Source organism: Vigna unguiculata, chromosome 5, assembly GCF_037176805.1.
Source record: "Vigna unguiculata cultivar grain cowpea cultivar isolate G323 ecotype 2 chromosome 5, ASM3717680v1, whole genome shotgun sequence".
NCBI classification, from domain to species: domain Eukaryota; kingdom Viridiplantae; phylum Streptophyta; class Magnoliopsida; order Fabales; family Fabaceae; genus Vigna; species Vigna unguiculata.
In genome coordinates this window covers 14,286,492-14,309,287 of record NC_140796.1, presented here as the reverse complement: position 1 = coordinate 14,309,287, position 22,796 = coordinate 14,286,492, and the positions used below count along the sequence as shown (strand labels likewise).

The following is a 22,796-nucleotide window of genomic DNA, read 5'->3' as shown; positions in this document are numbered from 1 at the left end:
TAACCGCCAGTAAAATGATTAAAGTCAGTTTCAACCGCCTCTAAATCAAATTTTTTAAAAATTAAATAAATACTTAGCGGCACTTATAATCACCAGTAAGCCTAGGAATTTAAAAAATTGGTGGCGGTTGTAATTGCCAGTAAGTTTAGGAATATAAAAAATTTTAGTGGTGGTGGAAACAGTCAAGAAGTTTTAAAGTTTGGTAGCAGTTGTAACCGCCAGGCTAAAAAACTAATCTTTTAGCAAAATATAAATTACAAAGAGCGAAAAAAGAAAAACACTTCCAAAATTCAACAATACTTTTTCAATTGCATTAACTCTCAAATCTTTGCTCTCTGTTTCATGACTGTGGGATGGAGCTACTATCTATCATAGTGAAAAAAAACAAAACCTACTACACCTCTATTTATGAAACTAGATTTTTTCCCCGTTTTTTAAGGAAGACACAACAAACATTTTTATAAGTCAATAATCGTTGTAGACTTTATAACTTCATAGATCCAACAGTTTCATAAATAGGCACAATCTAAAATATTAAAAAAGCATAAAACCAAGAATAAACTCTAATCAACAACTGATTATCACCGAAACACAAAATTTCAAGTTAGAGTTAATAGAATTGAAATTAGGTTTATAACAAGGTGAAACTAAAATTTGCAGTGAGAAGAAAAACAACTACTATAAAGGGGGAAAACATTTACAAAAAGGATTTTCATGAGGAAATGAGTGTAGATGATGGCTCTAACAAAAGAGAAAATGATTTGAACTTTGAGAAAAGATGATGGTTCGTCCGTGGAGAGGATGAGCGGGGAGATGATGGCTCTGCAACATTTTCATTTTGGTTCAGTGAGAAGCTCGTGCACGAGACTTAGTAAGAAAGAAGCATCTCACTTGTGCAAGAAGAGAGTGCGTTGTTGAAGGGAAAGATGGAGCGGGAAGAAAAATAAAGTAAAAGAAGAAGAAGTAAACTTACCGCCAGTTTTAAACTGACCACAAATATTTATGTAAATTTAAATTTTTTTAATAAAGTAAAGTCAGCTTTTATAACCACAAGAAAACTATTGACGCTATTAAATATTTTTGTTATAGTGTAATATTTTTTTTAAATGACCTAATTGATACACTTATCCAAAAGATGGGATACAATTGAAATAAATAGTAAAGTGGGGACAATAAAACAAGTAATTGAGTCTTGTTTTATCTACAATATACAAAAAAACAATCAATTATAAATTATTCTTGAAAAGATTTTACAATTTCATTTTCAACATTTTTATCAAATTATTTCTTTCTATTATTAATGATTTTTTTTAGAATCTTAAGCTCTGTATGCATTTTCAAATTCATCTTTTCTGTATTTTTCAAAAAATGAAAGAAGATCTTTTACCTATTCAATAACTCTATCGATTTACATATCTTTTTATCGTAAATTCTTACCAAGTTAATTGTAAATAAAATGTCATACAAATTATCCATATTTAGCAAAAGTTCAAAATTTTCTTACTTATGAGTAGATGAGAAATCACGAGAAAAAAAAATCAGAACTAATTATTTAATAACCATTTTTTAAAAAATAAAATTATGATTTATTAAAAAAATTATATTTAGTACTAATAAAAATTAACAGTTTAGCCTTTTTGGTACAACTAAATATCCAGGACGTTATAAGCCTTCATGGCTTTCTCGGTTTCGCGACTCTTTCCCTCCTGTATTTTTGTTTCACGTTTATTATGAATTAACAAACTTTACCTTTTAGTTTCTATATTTATCATAATTCAATTCAATTCTTTTTTTTAGTTTCTTTTAACCTCTTTAGTTCTTAATATTCAGATTTTATTTAACCTATAAAAATATTGTATAATTTCTTAATATATTCTGTCTCTTTTGTACTTTTCCAGATTTTCTCACTCTACAATAAATGGTTAGAGATATTATAAGAACAAAATATTTAGTTTTTCAGTGGTACTATAGTGTGTAGTTAAAATGAGACAACTTTTTGTGATTAAACCGTTAAATAAAATGGAAGAATGCAAGTGACTACAATGGATAATCAAAAGTTACATAACGATCAGAATAGCAATTATTGAAATTTAGAAAGAGATGAAATGATTAAATAGTGGAACCCAATTTTGAGGTGAACAACATAATTAGAATAAAGGTTACTTTTCATGCATGGCACTTAGAGGTTGGTGGTGGATTTTGGATACACTACCACTCACATGAGTATAGGACGTGGCTATTTATAGGCTTCATTAAGTTATACACATTCTAAAGTTTTCTAAGAAAATCTTTTAAAGTGTTTCATCATGTAAGACCTAAACATTTCTAGAATTTTCTACTTCATTCCCTTCATTCCCTTTAAGCTTTCACATCCTTGCCTTTTAATTCTTATATTTTCTTCAATTTACATATTTTTATTATATTATATCCAGAAATTTGAAATATGTTAAAAATTTAAGTATAAGTTTTAAGTCTCGGTAGGTAGAGATTATAAAAGTGAACATTTTATAGAAAAAAAAACTTATAATTCATTATTTTAAGGTTTTTCGTGATTTCAATCTCGTAAATAAATTAAATTCAAATTTTATTAGTGTTGTATTTTGTCGGTGATTCCTACCTTTTTAGAAGTCTTATATTAATGTTAGAAAATGGATTTTAAATCTAATTTTAGCTTATCAAATTAACTTATAAAATAAGGTTTGCACTCATTTATATATTGTGAATTGATCTCATTTTTAGTCGATGTAGGACATTCAACACACTCCTTTCATGTCGAGTCATATACATATCGTACGTGAGATTAAATATTGATAAGGGATTCGACATAGTGAGTGGAATAGTAAACCCAACAAACAATAATTTTAACAAAATAGATTATAACCCGTGTCTATAATACTGTAAGGTGAGGTTTACACCTATCTATATGTATTATGAATTGACCTTATTTATAACGAAACATCCAACTATTAATCATATTAAAGTTGATAATAACTTTATTATTTCTATTTAATGCGTGACTCTTAATTTATATTTAAATTTTTAATACAAAATTAATTATTTTAAAGGAGTGGTAAAGCAATATGGTGCAATATATATGGTCCATGAGTTAATCTCAAAATACTTCTGGGCATGTATGATCCATTCAATAAATATCAAGTTAATTAATTAATTAACATCTTTGCAAAATTCACTCTCCTTCTCCTAGTCTAATTGCTTGAACCATTTAAGTTCCAATTCCAAAAAAAAACAATTACAATAAACCAACTTTGAAGCTCTTGCACTTCACAATAGAGATGTTTGTTATATGAACATATTCAAAAAATTTAATGTTGGTTACACATGACTACTATACTAATAGCATAAACATGACATTAAACTTTAACTTCAGACAATCATCAAAAGAGATTTACAGGAATAAGTGGTTCCACTGATTGGGAAAACCATCTACATTAATTAGTTGAGTCAACAAGTAATTAATTTATACTCCTAATAATGCAGACACCAAACATTCTCATGTCATGCACATGGGCATTCCATCTGTTTGATCACCATAGCACATTCAGATAATTAATTACTGATTTTGCATCTTTTTTCCTTATGCCTCTTCATCTCTCTATCTTTAGTTAAGTTACATAAAATCTCTAGGAATAATATCTCACAAAATAATCCATCATCAACATGACACATTTTAGAGCATTAACTTCTGATGTAGATTGCCACCAAACACTTCACCACACATGCAATATCCCCTTCACCATATTCTTTTCACAGTTCCAGCACCACAACTGCAAAAGATGGTGAACAAAATATTAGTCATATTAGTCAAAGTGGTGAAGCTAAAGATGAAGCTTGTGATCTTAGAATGAAAATGAACAAATATGTGTGGAGATGTTGCATACATTCAGAATCTGTTGTGATCCAGTTTCCTTTTCTGGCAGATTTATGGTGGCAAGTGTGTTCATGAGGGATGGATAAAGTGGAAGTTGAAATTTGGTTAAGTCCATTTTTTGATGAGGAAGCTATTGAAATAGCTGAGTAAACAGAGGAAGTGGTGGAGCAACTTTCCACATCCCATCTGAAACTGATCTTGGGTGACTCAGTGCACCCTTGATCATCATCTGGAACTGCTTTCAGGTTTCCACGCCTTCTGAACATTAAAACCTGAAAATATTTTGAAGTTGAGAACATCCAATTTCGTCCGAGTAAATAAATTAAATGGAAAGTCATTTTAGAGATTGAAAAATAGTTCACCTTTCTTCCATTGAATTTCCCTCCTTTCTCTGACTTGGCAGAAGCAGAAGCCCATCTAAGAAGCTCTTTCATTCTTGACATTGGTTTTTTCTTGTTTTGATCTTTAGTTTCTGTGGCATCACCACCACATTGGTCTTTTCTTTCAGACAGTGGTGTCTCACTTATGGGCAAAACCTTGTTTCCAACATGGCTACCTGAATCTGCTTTGTTACCACTTCCAACATCTTTGGAGGCCTCTTCTTTCTTCATCTTCATGAAGTACAGAAACTGTTTACTGTTAAAACTTCCTAACCTCTTCAAGTTGAGGGTGCTGTAAAAGAAAGCTTTCGGAATGTCTTTTCTGTATACAAAAGTGAATATCTTAAAGTTCTTGCAACCAAACGTGCCCCATTTGTCTCTTCTTCCTCCTCTTTTCTGCGATCTCTCACGCTTTAGCAGATTCACCTCTTTCCCTTTACCATTTTTCCCTGAAAATGAAACCATTAGCATCAAGATTCCTCATTCATCACACCAAAAATCAGAAAAACAAGTTCATTTTCATTTGACAAATATTAAGCACTACTAATGATTGTAACTTGTAAGAACAAGAAAGAGTTGATCTTACCACTGGAATCTTCCCTTTTGGGAGGGATACTGAAGTTGTTGCTGCTGCTCCTCTTTCTTTCTGGTTCATGTGCACCTTTAAAGAGCCATTGAAGAATCTGATATATATAATATATCACACACCAAAAAAAAGAAGAGGTGTTAGCTTTGATGTGAATAATGCATGGTGTAGATTCCACTATATATATTATGATCACATAACAATCATACCTGCATGCCTAGAGTGGATAGTTTTTGATAAAAAATAAAAAAAATTTGTCTGTGTTTGTGGGTCTGTGTGTGACTGTACCAGTCAAATGAACAGGTTTGCAGATCTATCTGTGCTGTCTGGATGCCAAAGATTCCTGTCTACTCTATGAGTCCTTTGGTGAGATAAGACAAACAAGATTGCAGTGAATCTAAGGATGATGGTGAGACAACCAGGCTGTGAATGGGGAATAGTTGGCTTGTGATTCTTTCTAACATGGGGTTTAATGCTTTATTATATATATATATACAACATCATCAAGTGGCACATTCCTAAGTAAAACCACTTCAAATTTTGATATTAATTAAGAAACAACATGTTTCAGTGCAGCCTCTGCGGCAATGTTCTTGGCCATACGTTTTTGTGTGTCTGTGAGATGTTTGGACCCCATCTTGGAAGTGCCACCAATTGGAGATTTGTTTAATAGGGTAGTTTCTAATGAAGGTGGTGCAGAGTTAGCATGGATTTCTACCAAAATGCAGAACAATTGTTAATGTTGCTTCAAACAAAAAGCTACTTGCAATAGGGTGAGAATAAAAGAATGAAACAAGCAACAACGTTCAATGTCATCATTTGTTTCAACCAAGATTACTTGATGGTCTCAATTATAATTTGTGTACTTGTCCTTTCAGCTATGCACAGGTATCAATATGCCTTTTAAGACCTTCGAATATATATATAAGTAATATTTTTTTTAATGTTATTCTTAGAATATTTTTGTTCTGAGATGATGATATATAGACACTTTAATATATCATCAAGCTTCTGTTCTTTTTTTTGTTCTGTTATTCAATATTAGATTTCTGCGAACCCATCCTCTTCTTTCTGTTTTGTTGAATGATATTTTTGTAGGTTTACCACTTTGGGAATTGAATCAGTAAATAGAAAATGAGACTGACACATCATCTCTTGGGATCTACATTAATATCAAGTATAAAATATGAAAGTGTGTTAAAAGAGAGAAATTATCTGATAATCAATACTCACATGAAACATAATCACATTACTCTTTTAAGTTAGAAAACTAATAACATGCACTGATAAAAGAAATTAACCGCATATCATATGAAAATAGACCCAAACTGCATTAGCTTAAAAGAATGTCTTGTTTTTCTTGTTCCTTGAATCGATGCTCCAATGCAAAGGCAAAAGCAACATTTTTGTGCAAAGTAAATATGATACGACTTTACTTAAAAGTATTTTTTTAAGTTGAAATTGTATTAATGTATAATGGTTTTTTGAAAAATGTTTTTTGACTACTAAAATGTATTTTCAAATAATTTTTTTACTATTAAATTTTGAAAATTTTCTCTTACACGTTTATGTGACATTTTCTAAATAATTTTTCATTTTTTAATGTTGTCAATCATGGTATTCCAAAACCACTTAAAAAATATCATTTTATGTGGTAAGAGAAAGTTGTCAAAATTTAATAATAAAAAAATTATTGCATTTATTTTTTAGGATATTTTAAATTGAAGTTATGTGACCATCAACTTCTATTATGATTAAACTATCATTATATTATTATATCATTCAAACATAATTTCAATTTAAAATATACCGAACTAAGTTGGAATTTGAAATTTTTTACACTAAAGTTATGTAACTTTAACTTATATCCATAATTATTTTTCAAAACTGCTTGTTAATTTTTCAAAAAAATTGATTGGATGCTGAATCATGGAAAGCAATTATATGGTTGAAGGAAATTATGTAACCAATAGAGAAATATGTGTGCAATGAGAGAAAAAAAAAAGGATAAGATGTATGAGTTTTTAAAGGCAAAGGTCCTTGCAAAAGAGGGAGATAAGATGCATAGAAAGAGTAGTTTATATCGAAAGTGGCCAATATTTGGGGGGGCACATGGAAATAGAAGACAGATTTGGATTAAGAAACAAAATTTGGATGCACATGGTGCATGGTGATCCCTTTGAAAATAAAAATGTTGTAAAATGATGTGTATTTGAGAAAAGTTACATAGGTATATTTTTTGTTGTTGATGTTGCAGTTAAGCATGTGGGGGCTTGCAGAAGATATTTAGCCAGCGGTGAATTCCTGTGGGTACAAATTGGGGAACCATCAGTATCACATGGCTGAGCTATGCAACGCACCACACTCTCTCACAAACACCTAGGAACGCCTTTTCATTAGGAAAATCATCATTTTTACAACTAAATTTTTACATTTTTTTAAATAGTATTTTTTTATATTTTAAAAATATTTAAAAAATATCATCTTAAATTATAAAAAAAAAACTGTTAAAATTTACTTATCAAAATATCCTTTGATTAATATGTTTTAAAAGAATTTAGACGTAATAAAGTTTAAAATATCTTGTAGATTTCATTTTTTTTAATATATTTTCTTTATTCCTTATTCCTTATAATTTTAATATAAAAAAATGACAAAAACTTCAACTATTATTGAGGTATTAAAAAGTAGGTTAGCAACGAAAAAATCAGACTAATTTACGGTTGATTCTTACCCATTTTTCTTTTGCCAGATGAATCTTTCAAGTTTTAAGCTTTTTTTTTTTTAATTTGTAATAATGAATCAAATGATTTATGGATTAAATTAGAAATAAGTCCACTTAAAACGAGATTAATTAAGTCAAATATAAGTAATATAAGCTTTCACTTCTTATTGATGTTTTTTTTATCAGCTCTCACTTCTTATTGATGTTTTTTTTTTTTTTTTTTTATCATTTCACTTCTTATTAATGTGTTTGAAAATTGAAGAATAATTTCTTTCATTGTTATTATATGAACTAGAATATACCTAATAAAAAAAGGTTAAATATTTTTTCATTCCTAAATTGTTAGTAAAAATTATATTTCTTCCGTAAATTAGATTAAGTATTTTGCTCCTGGATTCTAAAGATACTTAAAACATCATTCTCAATAAATTGCATATAAAGGTTATATATATTATAGTTCACGTATAACTCCTTAAATACTTTACTCTTTGTTGAAGAAATATTTTACATGAGTTTCATAAAGCATAATACTAAATACTTTATAATTAAATTTGAGATAAAAGCACAAATTTTTACAATAGTTTAGAGATGAAAAAAATATTTAATCTTAAAAAATAATAATTTTAACATCATTATGAAAAATATGAATAACATAAAATGTTTTCTCATTTCCTTTTCGTTATCAAATTTGTGAAGATATTTATTGTCATTATTATTAAAAAAAAGTAGTTTAATTTTAGTCTTTTAAATTTGTGTTATTTTTTCTCCTCTAAATTCAAAATAGATTTTTAAGGTTTTGAATTTCATAAAATGTTAGTTTTAGACCTTGTCCTTAATGGCATAAATGAATTCATTTATGACATCGAGATGAATGAACCATATCAATGTATGTCACATATAATCATTCAATGAATGAAATGAGATTTCTTTTTTAATTTTAAATATCTTTTAGTTTCTTTAATTAATATATATATATATATATATATATATATATATATATATATATATATATTGTTCTGAAAATTAAAAAAATATTTTTGTCCATTAATTCAAAAGTGATTATTTTAGTTTTCATATCAAACCTTCTCTTACACATTTTTCCTCTAACTCATTCTTTTCAAATTCTTGTTCGTCCTTGCGATCTCTCCCTTTTTGCTAGTCATATTATCATTTATGGCATTTTTCCTTGATTTTGTTAGGAATTAAGATATGATGACTAGTGATTAGATTATGAAAAATGTAATGTTTGCATTTATTAGAAAAGAGAATGATTTTAGATGGTAAGTTGAACTATAGATTCTGATGAAAAAAAGAGATTTATTTAAATGGAGATTCAGTGTCAATTACTTTTCGACCCTTAAGTTAATAATACATTAAACAAATTAATAGTAAATAGAAAAAGAATATGAATTGGATTGGAACTCTCTATGGTGTATGTATTATTATATAGATTTTTAGAAGTTTTTATAAGGACAAAATATATATGAATTATGATATCAAATTTATTCTTAGGAAGATTTGTTCCAATTGACATTATTCCGTAGATAAATTAAAAAATGATTAGTTATTATCTAATAATAAAACTTTTTTTATAAGATATTGAACTTATATTAAGAGTATCTTTTATACGAGTAAGAACAAGTTCCTTGAATAAAAATTTGAGAAATCTTCTGTACTGTACATTTCTTTATTGAATTCAATCGTTATTCTTTATTAAAACTATTCAAATATATTTTCACATACCTATAGATATAAAAGACTCCACCCATTAGAAATTGAAATATGACTTGGATTATAATAAATGAGCTTGGATAAGCGATATTGTTTTATTGGATAAATAGTTCTATTTGAGTATTGGTTTATAATAAAAATATTTGTTTTCTAATATGAAGATAGAGACGACTCAGTCAGTCAATGGTCAATACGTGTTGACTTATGACAATGGTCAAGTCGAGTCGGTTTAGGACGAATATTAAGTTGAGTTGATTCGAATTAAAAGTCGAACTAAGTCAGTTTGAGATAAAAGTCGAATTGAGTCGGCTCGTATTGAAGGTTGAGTTGATTTAGCTCAAGCTAAAGGTCGTACCAAGACAGTCTGAACCGAAGGTTAAGCTAGATCAGTTTGGTCTGAAGGTTAAGCAGGTACAAGTTTAAGAGACGTGTCTAACAAGGTTGAAGGTTTAGTTGAGTTGACCTGAGCTAAAGGACTAACTGAATCAGTCTATTTCAAATGTTAATATAGGTCGAACGAGCCCATGTCGAGTTGAGTTGGCTCATCCCAAATTGAGCCTAGTCAACCTAGGTCTAGGACGAGTTGAGTTAGTTTGGACCCAAATAAACTCAGTCAACTCTAGTTGAAGGTGAGGTGAGGTGGCCTGATTTAGGTCGACACAAGTTAGCCCATGTCCAAATCGATTCAGATCCAAACCCATACCCAAAACCGATCCCAAGTCAAGTCGAGTCGAGTTAAGTCCAATTGGAAATAAATAATGTCCGGACCCAAAGCAAGTTAAATTGACTTGGACTCATGTATAAGAGACCTAATAACTAGTTTTATTAGATCAATCTCACTATATGTAATCTAATTGACAAAAGTGAATTCAATATATATTTAGTATAATTTAAATTGAATTGAAAAAAAATCAAATCTATTTTATCTAATTAAAAATTGAAGTGTAGATCCATTCTATTTTATTGGAACTAGATTAAATTTTAATTCAGAAGTATTGCTAAGGACATTCAGAAATTCAAAATTATCATTTTGTAATGGAGACTAAAAGTTGAATTTTAGTTTGAGAAGAAAATGTTTTAAGTATAAAATAAATATTTCGATGCTTCGATTTTTTTTTTTAATTTTCATTATTGTTAATTAATATAATTTTACTTGAATTGTTAAATAATACTTCTAACATATATTAAGAGCAAAATAATTTGAAGTTAGCTAAATGAATATATTTTATTGATGGATTTAATATAGTTAACTTCTATAATTGATCAAAATATGAAATAAAAAATTATTTATATACCATGGAGAAATGAAATAGTTTTAATCATATGAGTGGGAGAGAAATGTAAAATAATTAAGTGGAGAATAAATAGAAATATAAACCTCCAAATGAGAGTAAAGACCTAGAAAATGATATTTCAGAATTCAAAGTGGTTTAAAAATAGTGAGACTTAACTATTTTAATATTAAAAGATTTTAGTATAAATAGAAATGTTATAAATGAGTTTCATTATTTTAAAATCCATAATCTCTAGAAACCACATTTCTGAGTTTTTTGATTTCTCTATAAGAGTTCTTCATTGTTGCTCATCTGATTGAAGAATCAAGATCGTAGGATTGATCCTTACGACAAGCTCTTCAATTTGGACCGACTAGTTTCACCGTTTGGGCAAGTTCAGTTTCATCCCTTTTTTTCTTGGTTTTTATTCTGTCTTCTATTGTACGCAAGTCTTCTTTCACTTACATGCACCTTTTTAGTCATTAACATAAGTCATTATTGATCAATGATCATAACAGTAGGTCCTGATCGTTTTTGTGATGTTTCTATGTGTAGATAGAACATCCTGTGTGATTGGAGGTAGTTTGGAGTTCTTAGAGTTGTTTGGGTCTGTTAAGCTGTTTTGTCAGGTAAGGGAAGCTAGTTGCTTTTGGTGTGCATGAGTTTCATAAATTTGATGTTTTGCATTTTGATGATTAATTTTATTTTGAGAATGGAATTGGGCCATTATGATAATTTTGATTGGTGTGTATGATTGGTTTAAATTGAATGATTGATTCATGCTTGAGTGATTTTGTTTGATTTTGTATTAATTGGGAGAATTTATAATATGAATCATTGATCAAATTGATACAAGCTCAAATGTTTCTTAAAATTGTTTTTCAAACGTACTCTAAGAGAGGAGTACCAATTTGAGCAGTGGAATAGGTCCAAATTTCCCCAAAACCATAAAAGTTCATCTGTTTATGGTGCAGTGTTGAGCGGCAATAAGGTGCCGCTGAGCATTAGTTGTGTACTATAAGTCTGGGAGCATTTTAACTCCAGGGTGCTAAGCGGTGCCAAGGTGGTGTTGAGCACCACTTATTGCAAGAAGAATGGCGTTGAGCGCCAATTTCCTCTGCTGATCCTATTTTGCTTTTTCTTCTTTGTGATGGTTCTATTTGGATGAGTTGATTTTGTTTATTGTTTCAATAATTGATAATTGATATGAGAATAATGTTATGAGCATGTGAAATAATGGTATTAAGGAGTTTCAAGGAAAATTCTTTGTGATGGTAATTAGTGTATGCCTTAACATAGGAGATGTCAATAAAGAGGTATCCTAAACTCTAATCACACTTAAATAGAGTAGAATGAGTTATGTGTTGAGAGTTGTAGGAGGTCCTAGTCATTGAGTCGATTTGGTTCTAGACGCAAAGAGAATTTACCTTGTTTGTGGTTAGGTGATATCCCATTAAGGCTAGGCTTTGCAAAGTTTAAGTACCAACATATGTGTAAACCTCCAGGAATTCTATGTCAAGTACATATATACGAATAATTGAGTTTAGTATCAATCGCTTTAGGTTTAATTATGCCTTTGGTCTGTATTTTCTTAGCGAAATCTCAATTTCGTCCCTCTATTTTTTTCATCTCAATTTGGTTCCTGTTTTGGAAAATTGGATCTCAATGTAGTCCTTTCCGTTAGTGGTACAATAACAACGTCAAATGGGGTGCCACGTGTCGTTCTTCAATTTTTTTGAATTATTTATTTATTTTTTAATTTTTTTTTTAATTGCCACGTGTCAAGATGTCATCGTGCCACGTGGCAATGACAGAGTGATGTGGTAGTGACAATGACACGTGCCACTTATGTCATTTCCACTTTCTCAATTTGGTCCCTTTATTTTAATTATTGTTTCAATTCAGTCCCAATTTTTGTAAAAATTGAGCAATTTTGTAAATGTACACCAATATTTGTATTAAAATTGATATTTCAAGTAAATATTTTTAACAAAATTAAGTTCATTTAATTAATATTTTACATTGAACTTTATTTAAAATTTTTTTAAAGTTGTTAATAAAAAGTAATGTTAATAGAAAAAAAAATCATAAATTAACCAATTCATGTAAAAAAACATATAAATTTAAAATTTATAAACAATTTTAAGTAAAGTTGAATGTGACACACAAATTTAAATAAACTTAGCTATGTTAAAAATATATAATAAAAATATCAATTTGAATAAAAATATCAAATTTAAGAAAAATATTTGTATAACATTTATATAAAAATTAATTTTTGTTTCAATTTGGAGAGGGACGAAATTGCACTATTTTTACAAAAATGAGAACTAAATTGAGATAAAAATTAGAATATAGGGACCAAATTGAGATAGAGAAAATGACACTTGACATAATATTGACACTTGGCATTATCACTGTCACATCACTCTGTCATTGCTACATGGCACGACGACAGCTCGACATATGGCAAATTTTTTATTTTTTAAAAAAAATTAAAAAAATAAATAAATAAATAAAAAATTCAAAAAATTCAAAAAATTGAGGAACTAACATGTGGCACCCCAGCCCCATTAATGTTGTTACTGTACCACTAACGGAAAGGACTACATTGAGATCAAATTTTCCAAAACAAAGACCAAATTGAGATGAAAAAAAAAATAGAGAGACTAAATTGAGATTTCGCTACGAAAATAAGGACCAAAGACATAATTAAACCATTGCTTTATGCGCATATCTATTTTATCTATGTTGGTGTGCAATTCACAAAATTTACTTATTTTTATACATTAGCTTACCTTTTTCTGCGCTTTTTGTTATCTTGTGTTTGTTCATCTCTTTCTTTTGCGATGATCACCTATTCAGTAGGAGCCGATGAAATTGCAAGTTTAAAGACACATTTGAAAAATGAAGAACCATCAGTTAGAGTAGTGGAAGATCTTGAGAAATTTTCGCTTTAGTTTGTTTTTTAATAAAACTTGATAGTTTAATTTGAGTGTATAAATATTATTTTTAGTCTTATTTTTTTGTAAAACTATATTAATATACTTTATACACAGTATTGAATATTATGATAAAGTGTTCTATTTATTAATTTTAAACTACTAAAATGATCTAGTAACTAGAAAGAGGAGAGAAAGTGAGCAATTTAAGTAATGGAGAGACAATAAGAGATTGGCTAAAACTTAATAAATTGACAATGTAATCGTAGACACTGACCAAATATTTTATATTTATAAATTCTCTTAATACTTTCCAAAATCTTTAATAAAACTAGAATTGATATTTTAGAAATAAGAAACACATTAAAAGGAATCTAAAACATAAACAATATCAATTGAAATTTAGACTTATTCTATCTTTAGTCACGAATTTGAATTCATTATATACTAATCTTGATTAAATAAATCATTCCCACACAGCCTTATATTTTATTTATTTATTATTCCGTAACGTGGCAAGGCAGCGTTTCAAGGAGGAGAGAAGAGGGGTTGGCCGTACAAAGGAGGTTGAGCCATGTTGAACAGTCAACACATAAATCATTTGATTCCATCACCATTCTGAAACCTTTTGAACACACCCTCCGATGTCTTCCAAATCACACACACTTTCTTTTGTCCCTTTCATGCTTTTTCTTCAATGACCTCCCAAAAATAATAACCAGTTTGAACCATTGCTTCAAACGTGTGACAATGTTTCAGGTGAAGTCACTTGTCTTGATTTTTTTCATCATGTCCCAACAAACAAAGAATCAACGAGTCTTAAAAGAATCACACAATATTCCCCAGCTCAAAGCAAACGATTTAGTTCAGATAAGGATTGAACAGCAGCATAGGTTCAAAGTACAAATTATGCATGATAACTATATTAACAGTGGAACAACCTTCCAAAACACCAAATGTTTAGTGTTTCCAAGGCTATATGCATTTTACAATAAACGTGTTTTTGAAAACATCCTTCTGAGATTCTCCTTGTTTCAATGAAACTAATGTTCAAGCAAACGAATATGCTTTATTCTGAACTTGCTGCTTCAGCATATTCTTCTGGGTCCCAAGCTGGAACATAGGTCTGAATGCATGCATTTCCCACATAACTTTGAACAAGTTCAAACAATTCTAATGAATAAACCAAGTGTGTTAAGTGATGAATTATTCAAAACAATTCAAGTAATACAAGTCTCTGCCATAAAACTGAACTATAAACATTACCAAGTAAGTGATGGCAATCATCGTGGTTGATCTTCATTGGATCTTGTCCGGGTCAAACGCCTTCGCCTCCTTGGGACAGGGGATGGATCTTCACCTGCATCACTGAATATCCTAAGATCATCTTCAATGTCGTTTTCATGAAGACCCAATAAATTTTCACCCCAAAGATAGCGCCGGCGTTCAGACGAACGCCGGTGCCTTGTCCATGTACTTGAATGAGCTCTTGGTTCCCTAACTATTTCAATGGTACTATCCATCACTTGAAACAATATAGTGGTGGTTAACCAAGGTCCATTTGCATTGCTGATGTTGCCTTCACGTTCATCTGATAACCTACCAATACCATCTCCATTCTCAAGAACATAGTCTCCAACCAGCACAGCTCCTGGCATGGCAGACTGAATAGCACTCATAATATCGCCATATTCTCTCTGGCGCTCAAAATTTCGCCACGCTCTTTCTCTTGTAGGATCAATGTCAGAGGGTCGAGAAGTAGGATGAACTCTCCTTGCATGCCTTCGCAGTTCCAGATAATCACCAACAAATGAGCATGAGTCCCTTGAGCAACTTCTCTTCTTCACGTTCAGATAGTTTCTAGCCTCTTCATCCACCTCCCAGCTCAATACTGCACCTCGGCACAAAGGGCATTTTAGTTTCAATTTTGAATCAGATGAATTATCTGCATCTAAATCCTCAAGCACAGCCCTGTCCTGCAAGGTCTCAGAATCAGCAGTTTCTAAAATTCCTTCATCATGTTGGTTTAAATGCCTACTTGGATCTTGGGCATCACCCTGTCTTGATCCTTGTGCAAGTCCAACAGACAATAGAGTATTAATTTCATTTGCATGGAGTTCATTAACATCATGCATGTCAGATTGCATAGTAATGTTAATATCAAAACTATTACCAGAATTGTTTGTGTTAACTAAAGAACTGGGTAAATTTTGGTTCTCCTTAGAATTGTCCCTCATTTTTTTAAATCTGTCCAGGCAATTTGAATGTCTATAACTTGTATCACAAATGTATGATCTGCAGCCCTTCTCATGAGAGCTGCAAAGTAGGAGAACAGCATTATGTGGATGGTCCATGCAGATAGGACATGAAACTTCATCCAGTTCTTTGTGAAGAGCATGGATATCTGAATCACTACATAATCTTCTCTTAACACCAGCCATCTTCTTCGCAAGGTGTTAACTACTCAACATATTGAACCAATTAGAAAAGGATGCAAGTAACCGGACCAAATTTTTTTCACTTTTACAAACTTGGATATCATACACACGATTCTTTGGCATTAAATTAAAAATAAAATACATGATCAGCAGTAGAAGAGAAATTCTATTAGTCTAGGAACAAGCAAAGAGTTACAAAAAAAATGTAAGGAACAAAAACTAGATATAATAAGAACTCCACACAAACCACTTAAGCTTAGTCTATTGTGAAATGCTCAAGAAAAGCAATAACTGACAAGCTTTATGTATAATATTGCTCGGACTTGTAGTCACTGGCTTCCCTCTAATTTCTATGTATTCATCTAGTTTTAGTTCTATTTGCCCTTACCCATTAAAACATGAAAAAGGATTAAATAATACAAAATGCATAACGTTTTCCTATTACATCCTTCCTACACAACATGATAAGAGGATAATGTTTAGATTCTATGTGTGATTTTGAGATTTAAATAAACAAGGTATAATTTACATCTGGAGGGCATCGATTTATAATTCAAAATGATATATATCACACCTTTTACACTGCTCAAAAGATCAAACTTTACTGACACAAAACCTGTTATTTTGTTTGACTCTATATAATTATATAAGAAAAGTAAAAAAGGAAAAGAAAAAAAAAACTGATAAGAAGCACAGGCTGTTTTAACACAAAATGAAGCATAACTAAATGATTAGGTAGCCCCATATTTACAACACGTGCAGTAACTTCTTCATACATCTCCAAAGACAACAATATAACAATCTTGGATCCAAAACCAAGCATTTGGCTAGTATTATTAATCATCATTCAAGATTAATGGCACCTTCGTCATCGGATTCTTTAAGCTAAAAGACCTATAGTAGAATGGTGTCCTTGCTTCAGACTAAACTAAAACTAATTTGACAAAGACTGACAATTACTCTTATCTGTTGTAACAGCACCCTGTATCCTTACCCAAATGTTATAACTTCCAATATAACGGCACCTTGCTCTAGTGACTATTAACGAAGACTTTCTTGTCAATAGAAAAATCTAGATTCCTCATAGAAGAAAATTAGGTATACTCATTGTAAAGTCCAGCTTTTTTCATAGAAGAAAACTATGTATAAGAAAAAGAGAGTTTTAACAGATAAAAATGACTAGAAAAGTATTTGTCAATGAAAAATATGAAAAAGGAGATCCATACAAAAAATGAAATGAAATAGTTCAACAAATATGTAGTGAGCACAATGCAAAAGGAATTTTTCAGACATTAATAAAGGACATGAGATTAACAATATGATGTATTGTTAGCTTATAAACTTACCAAGGCGATAAGCTCTAGCTATATTCACTACCAGCTTCTGGCTCAGTTTGTAATTATAAGAACTTTAGATGACTTCACAAAAGAATCAGAGGGCAATCCCTCATGCAATGCTCCAAAGTACGATACTAAAAATGAATCAATGTATACAATAATCTTGGACACATGTATAACTAACGAACACTTCTGTACAACAGAATCACCAACAAGCCCCAAAATCTGCGGGTACACCATAAAAAAAAGAAGAAAAAGACCATGTTCAGCAACACAAGATCTCAATCCAATAAATTTCAATAACAATTAAGTTTAAAATCTACAAATCGTCAATTAGAAACAGAACCATATATACAGAGAAATAAGGACAGTTCAATCAAACTGATTCATTAACCCAACACTATACTTAGAATGAGATGATACTAAGAGTGTTTACTATTCTCACAAGTTTATACCTAGTATGCCAGATCACATTACCAGAAGTCAACATGGATTATGTGATGCAGACTCCCGTTTATTTTTGTTTTGCATCTAAGATCAAACAAGTCAACATGGATTCAACCCAGCAGAGGATATGAATGGAACTGACATAATGAAATGTCATATATGTGGGAATGAGTTTTTCTAGTTATTTGAGTAAAACTCAAATGAGCATGCAGGAAAATAAATGAGAAACAAAAGCACTTCAGTGCATTATTGTTACAGAAGCAACACTCCGGATATATCATGATGGTGAGGACAGAAAAGTTCAGGAAATTACAAAGACATTATCAGGGTGAGTTGTAAAAATGTAAGTAAGGATTACTGCATTGGTAATAGCCAAAAAAAGGTAAGGTTAGCAGTGTAGGCAAGAATTCTTCTTATCCAATAAAACCCAACATTTCAAGTACTCTGGAAAATCAAATCAAATTTTACACATTCAGGATGTCTATCCCACATACTCTTCAAAAGTCCTAAAGCATGGCAGCCATTAGCACTATTAAGTCATATAATCAATCAAATGGACATGGATCATAACATAGAGTATCAAATTCGATTCTTCGCCCGTATATCAAATATTATAAGTAGAAACCAATAATAGAATAAAAATAGACATCAAGAAAAATAACAAAATCCCATACAGAAATATCAAGCCACAAAGTGTTGCAAGTTCACAAGATTCATGAACAACAACAACCCCTTATTTGCCAAATAAGACATCTACCACACAAATTTATATAGATAATCAAGCAAAAAAGTAATGATTTTCACGCACAAACCTCTGTTTCACTAAAAAGAACAGGGCAATTGCAGAACATTCCAATTGCACGCATCCAAACCAAATCAATCACAAAAAAAATTTAAACTAAGTGGAATGAAGAAACAGAAAGGAGTCCCACAGTAGATTGGAGATAACCAAGCACCAAATTCCAAAACCTAATTAAATCCCAAGGAAGGTCATACATGGCCGGCACTAACCCCAGATGAACCTTCAACCACCACACCCATGAGAAACAAACCCTAAACCTAACCCCCAAACCCTGAACAAAATTCAATCACCATTAAATTTCAAGATTTTTTTTGGGAAAATTAAAATCCAAAAGCAACACAACACAATTATCAAATTGAGAGAGAAAGATCAAACCGAATTACGATCGACAAAGATGATACAGAAACTAAGAAAGAAAAAAGAAATCGTTAGCAGAAAAAAAGGTGGGGATTTACAAAAGGTTAATTTTTTTTTTTATTTATTTCCTTCTTCTTCTTCTTCTTCTTCTGGGGTTGGTCTATGCACGAGATCCCATAGATGCAGAGAACAAACTAGACAAGGAAGAGAATGGATTTCCAAAATCGAAGGCTTTATTATTTAATTATATATATACATATATATATATATATATATATATTATTATTTTATATAATAGAATTGTGACGAACAAAGAAGAAAATGCAGTGTGCACCTATCAACAAGGATATTGATTCACGGGTCCAAACACATTTTGGGCTAAATTGTGGGTTTAAATACTCAGCGTACATGAAACTGCTAGGATACGTATACGATACAATTACGGCTAAGGTACATCTGTACATACCTCTTTTGTAAAAATATACGATTTATTTTATTTATACTGATGGAAATATATATATATATATATAGAATAGTAAAGATATATGAATTTATTTTTTTATGATATTAAAAATATTAATTTTTATTTTTCTGTAAATATTTTTTTATAATAAATACAATTTATTTTAATTTTAAAAGTAATCATTATATAATAGTATAGATGAAACGAGTATGATAGTAACATTTCAAAAGATAATATTAATAAAAAAGTTGTGTATAATAAAAATAATAAAATATTCTTTATATCGGTTATTATGGAGTTTAGTGAGATACATATTTTTCGTTAACGGAAAAAAGTTTCATGAGATTCCTTTCCTTAGTGCTGTCACGCATATTTTTTTAAAATTTTACAACAAGGTTAAATTTTTTTTTTTTCATTTATTTGTTATAAAATTTTAGTTTGATTTTCATTATCTCAATTTGGTCATCATATTTTTAAAAGTGACTTAATTTGGTTTTCATCGTGAATTTTGATCAAACAGTGTTAAAATCAATGTCATTTGTCAATTTCTGTTTTTTTTTTTGAATTTTTTTAAATTTTTTTTTAAATTTTTTATTTTTGACACGTGTCACTTCATAGTTGTGCCACGTGTCAAAGTGATTCAATTTGGTCCCTATATTTGTTTTTAGTTTCAATTTAATCTTAATTTTGTAAAAATAAAACAATATTATCCTTTCTTAAATTGACACTAAATTTATTTTTTTATAAATTTTATGGTGATATTCTTACTAAAATTAACGTTTTTATTAAATATTTTTATAAATATTTTAAATTAACTTTAAATTCTACAAAAACATTAGACTTTGGTTTTGTTTTGAACTTGAAATTTAGTTCCTAAACTTATGTGTGACAAGTTATTTGATTTTTAATCTTTACTAAGTTTGTATAATATGATACACTTGATGCCTTTATATATGATGACAAAATTGTTAATTTTTGAAATTAAGTTTGGGGTTTAACTTTGTTTAATAATAAAACTAAAAAAAAACTTATTTAAAAATATTTCTACAAATATTTAATAAAAACGTTAATTTTATTAAGAATATCATCATAAATTTTATATAAAGATTAAAGAGTGTCAATTTAAGGAGGAATAATATTGCTTCATTTTTACAAATATTGAGACTAAATTGAAACTAAAAACAAATATAGAGACCAAATTGAGTCACTTTGACACGTGGCACAACACGTGGCACATGTCAAAAATAAAAAAAAATTAACAAAAAATCAACAAAAATCCAAAAAACCAGAAATTGACACGTGGCGTTGACTTTAACACCATCTGGTCAAAATTAACGGTAAGGACCAAATTGAGTCATTTTTAAGAAAATGAGGACCAAATTGAGACAACGAAGAACTTGAGGACCAAAAGAATAATTTAACCTTTGATTTATAATAAAATATTTGAAAATGATAATAGTTGTAATAATTATATTTAAAGATAATTCATTTAAAAAAATTACATTAAACAAAAAATATTTTTTGTATGTTGATATTATTTTTATTTGAATTAGTTATAAATATTATAAAATTATCTTAACTATTTTTATTTTACAATAGAATAAATACACATAAAATGTTTTTTTTTATCAAAATGGAGAAATTTTAAAAAAATTATAGATATGGATAAATTGTGTTAAGGTGACGTAATTTTGAAGTATGTTAAAACCTCTAAAATAAAACAATAGAATTAAAGATAAAAAGTAAAGCAACATAATCAACGATGAAAAGTACACCATCATGAGCAATTGATTATATTATTTAATAGATATGCAATTTCTTTAGTTAGTTATGATATTTTATCTTAGATTATGTTATGTACATATTTTATCTTTATATTATCTTAGAATCATTTATTTAAACACTTTATCTTTAGATTATCTTAGAGCCACAACAATAGAATTTTGTTAGCTTGTGTCTCTATAGATGAACTTATCATGTAACTTTCAAAAGATTAGAAATTGATTTAAGAGGTTATCTTTTGTGAAGTTTGTGGACTTAACTCGAAAAAAAGCTCAACATTGGTGCTTTAATTGATTCATTCCATGATGGATGCAACAAGACTTAATAAAATTAAGGGTGAGTCGTCTCGTATTAAGGCACAAAACTCCAAATTCCAAAAACGCATGGAAACCCAAATAAATCAACTTATGTCTCTCTTACAAAAGAATAAATCAAATACGGACAACCATGACGTCAAATCTACACATTCCATTCCATACACCTTATCATGCTTTGTCACACGCATCTCCACTAAAGATTTCAAATTTTTTTATATTACAAAATCCCCTTTGGAGTAACATATCAAAGTTGCAAGTTTTCATATGATCATGGTCATTCATATTTGATTTATTCCATAGTAAGAGAGACATGAGTTGGTCCATTTGGATTTCCATGCGTTCTTGAAAACTGGAGTTTTATGCCTCAATACGAGACAACCCACCCTCAACTTTGCTAAGCCTTGCTCCGTTCGCCATGGAATGAATCAAAGAAAGCACCAATATTGAGTCAAGCCCACAAACTTCCCAAGGTAGCACAACTTTAATTCAAAACATTTTAAGCTGAAGTCTTGCCACCTTTTACAACTTGAACTAGAGTCGTATTGCCTTGGCACAACTTCCATTTAAAATACACAGATGTCATGTCATCTTGGCACAATTCCAACTTAAAAATGTTTTGCATTAAAGTTATCATCCTAACACAACTTTTCTACAACATATATGTAATTTCTTTTAAATGATCATTTTGATAATTTTTTTAAAAAAATACACTAGTTAGGTAAAAAAAAAACAATCAAATTTACCCATAATAAATATATTTATATAGTTTAAACAAAATAAAAATGTGAAAATCCATATATATATATATATATATATAAAAGAAAAAAATAATAACAACAAATTATTATTTGAAATATTCTTTTACATATCCATATTTTCTCATATTTCTATTTATTATACTTTTTGTTGGATAATATTAAATATTGATATTTTTCTATTAAAGTTTCTCTTAAATGCAACCTTCCACGTTGGTCATTATTTCATTTAACTCTCATTTATCAATTAAATTAATGACAAATAGTTTTGTAATTCTATATTATTACTATAAAAACAAATTAAAAAATAACAATAACTATTGTAGAAATAAAATATTCCTTTATATTCAAAATCAACTTCTATGACATCAAAACTTATATAACAACTATTTTAATGTTACACAAGTGTTGGTTAAACAAATTAAAAACAAAAAAGAAAATTACACTAGTTTGGTAAAATGTCCACACAAATTTAGCCATAATAAATACATTTATATAATTTAAACAAAATAGAAGTGTGAAAAATCTCACACACACACACATATATATATATATATATATATATATATAT

The 22,796-nt window shown here is 29.4% G+C and overlaps 2 protein-coding genes across 7 annotated transcripts; both read right to left on the bottom strand.

Annotated features, from left to right (window-relative positions):
- Positions 1–3,281: 3,281 nt before the first annotated feature.
- On the bottom strand, positions 3,282–5,322 carry LOC114185637 (uncharacterized). The gene is made up of 5 exons (XM_028073490.2): positions 5,065–5,322; positions 4,856–4,952; positions 4,252–4,718; positions 3,900–4,161; positions 3,282–3,785 (listed from the first exon to the last, which is right to left on the bottom strand). The coding sequence occupies exons 1-5, from the start codon at positions 5,068–5,070 to the stop codon at positions 3,766–3,768; spliced, it is 852 nt and encodes a 283-aa protein (XP_027929291.1). The 5' UTR covers positions 5,071–5,322; the 3' UTR covers positions 3,282–3,765.
- A 9,043-nt stretch (positions 5,323–14,365) lies between these two features.
- Positions 14,366–19,271, bottom strand: LOC114185113 (cellulose synthase, putative (DUF1644)). Of its 6 annotated transcripts, XM_028072639.2 has the most exons (5): positions 19,007–19,167; positions 17,312–17,527; positions 15,701–15,987; positions 14,794–15,595; positions 14,366–14,700 (listed from the first exon to the last, which is right to left on the bottom strand). In XM_028072639.2, exons 3-4 carry the CDS (start codon positions 15,966–15,968, stop codon positions 14,811–14,813), a joined length of 1,053 nt encoding a protein of 350 aa, XP_027928440.1. In that variant the 5' UTR covers positions 15,969–15,987; positions 17,312–17,527; positions 19,007–19,167; the 3' UTR covers positions 14,366–14,700; positions 14,794–14,810. The 6 variants fall into 6 exon arrangements, with proteins under 6 accessions (XP_027928440.1, XP_027928437.1, XP_027928436.1 ...); XM_028072636.2 differs by lacking the exon at positions 19,007–19,167 and adding an exon at positions 19,243–19,271 and having other exon boundaries at positions 14,794–15,987; XM_028072635.2 differs by having other exon boundaries at positions 14,794–15,987.
- Between the last annotated feature and the right edge of the window lie 3,525 nt (positions 19,272–22,796).

Coding starts and splice junctions, on each gene's coding strand:
- LOC114185637 (XM_028073490.2), bottom strand. Junction 4,162..4,251: donor GGAAATTCAATGGAAGAAAG/GTGAACTATTTT, acceptor AAATATTTTCAG/GTTTTAATGTTCAGAAGGCG. Junction 3,786..3,899: donor GATCACAACAGATTCTGAAT/GTATGCAACATC, acceptor CATCTTTTGCAG/TTGTGGTGCTGGAACTGTGA.
- LOC114185113 (XM_028072636.2), bottom strand. CDS start 15,968: ATGGCTGGTGTTAAGAGAAGATTATGTAGTGATTCAGATATCCATGCT.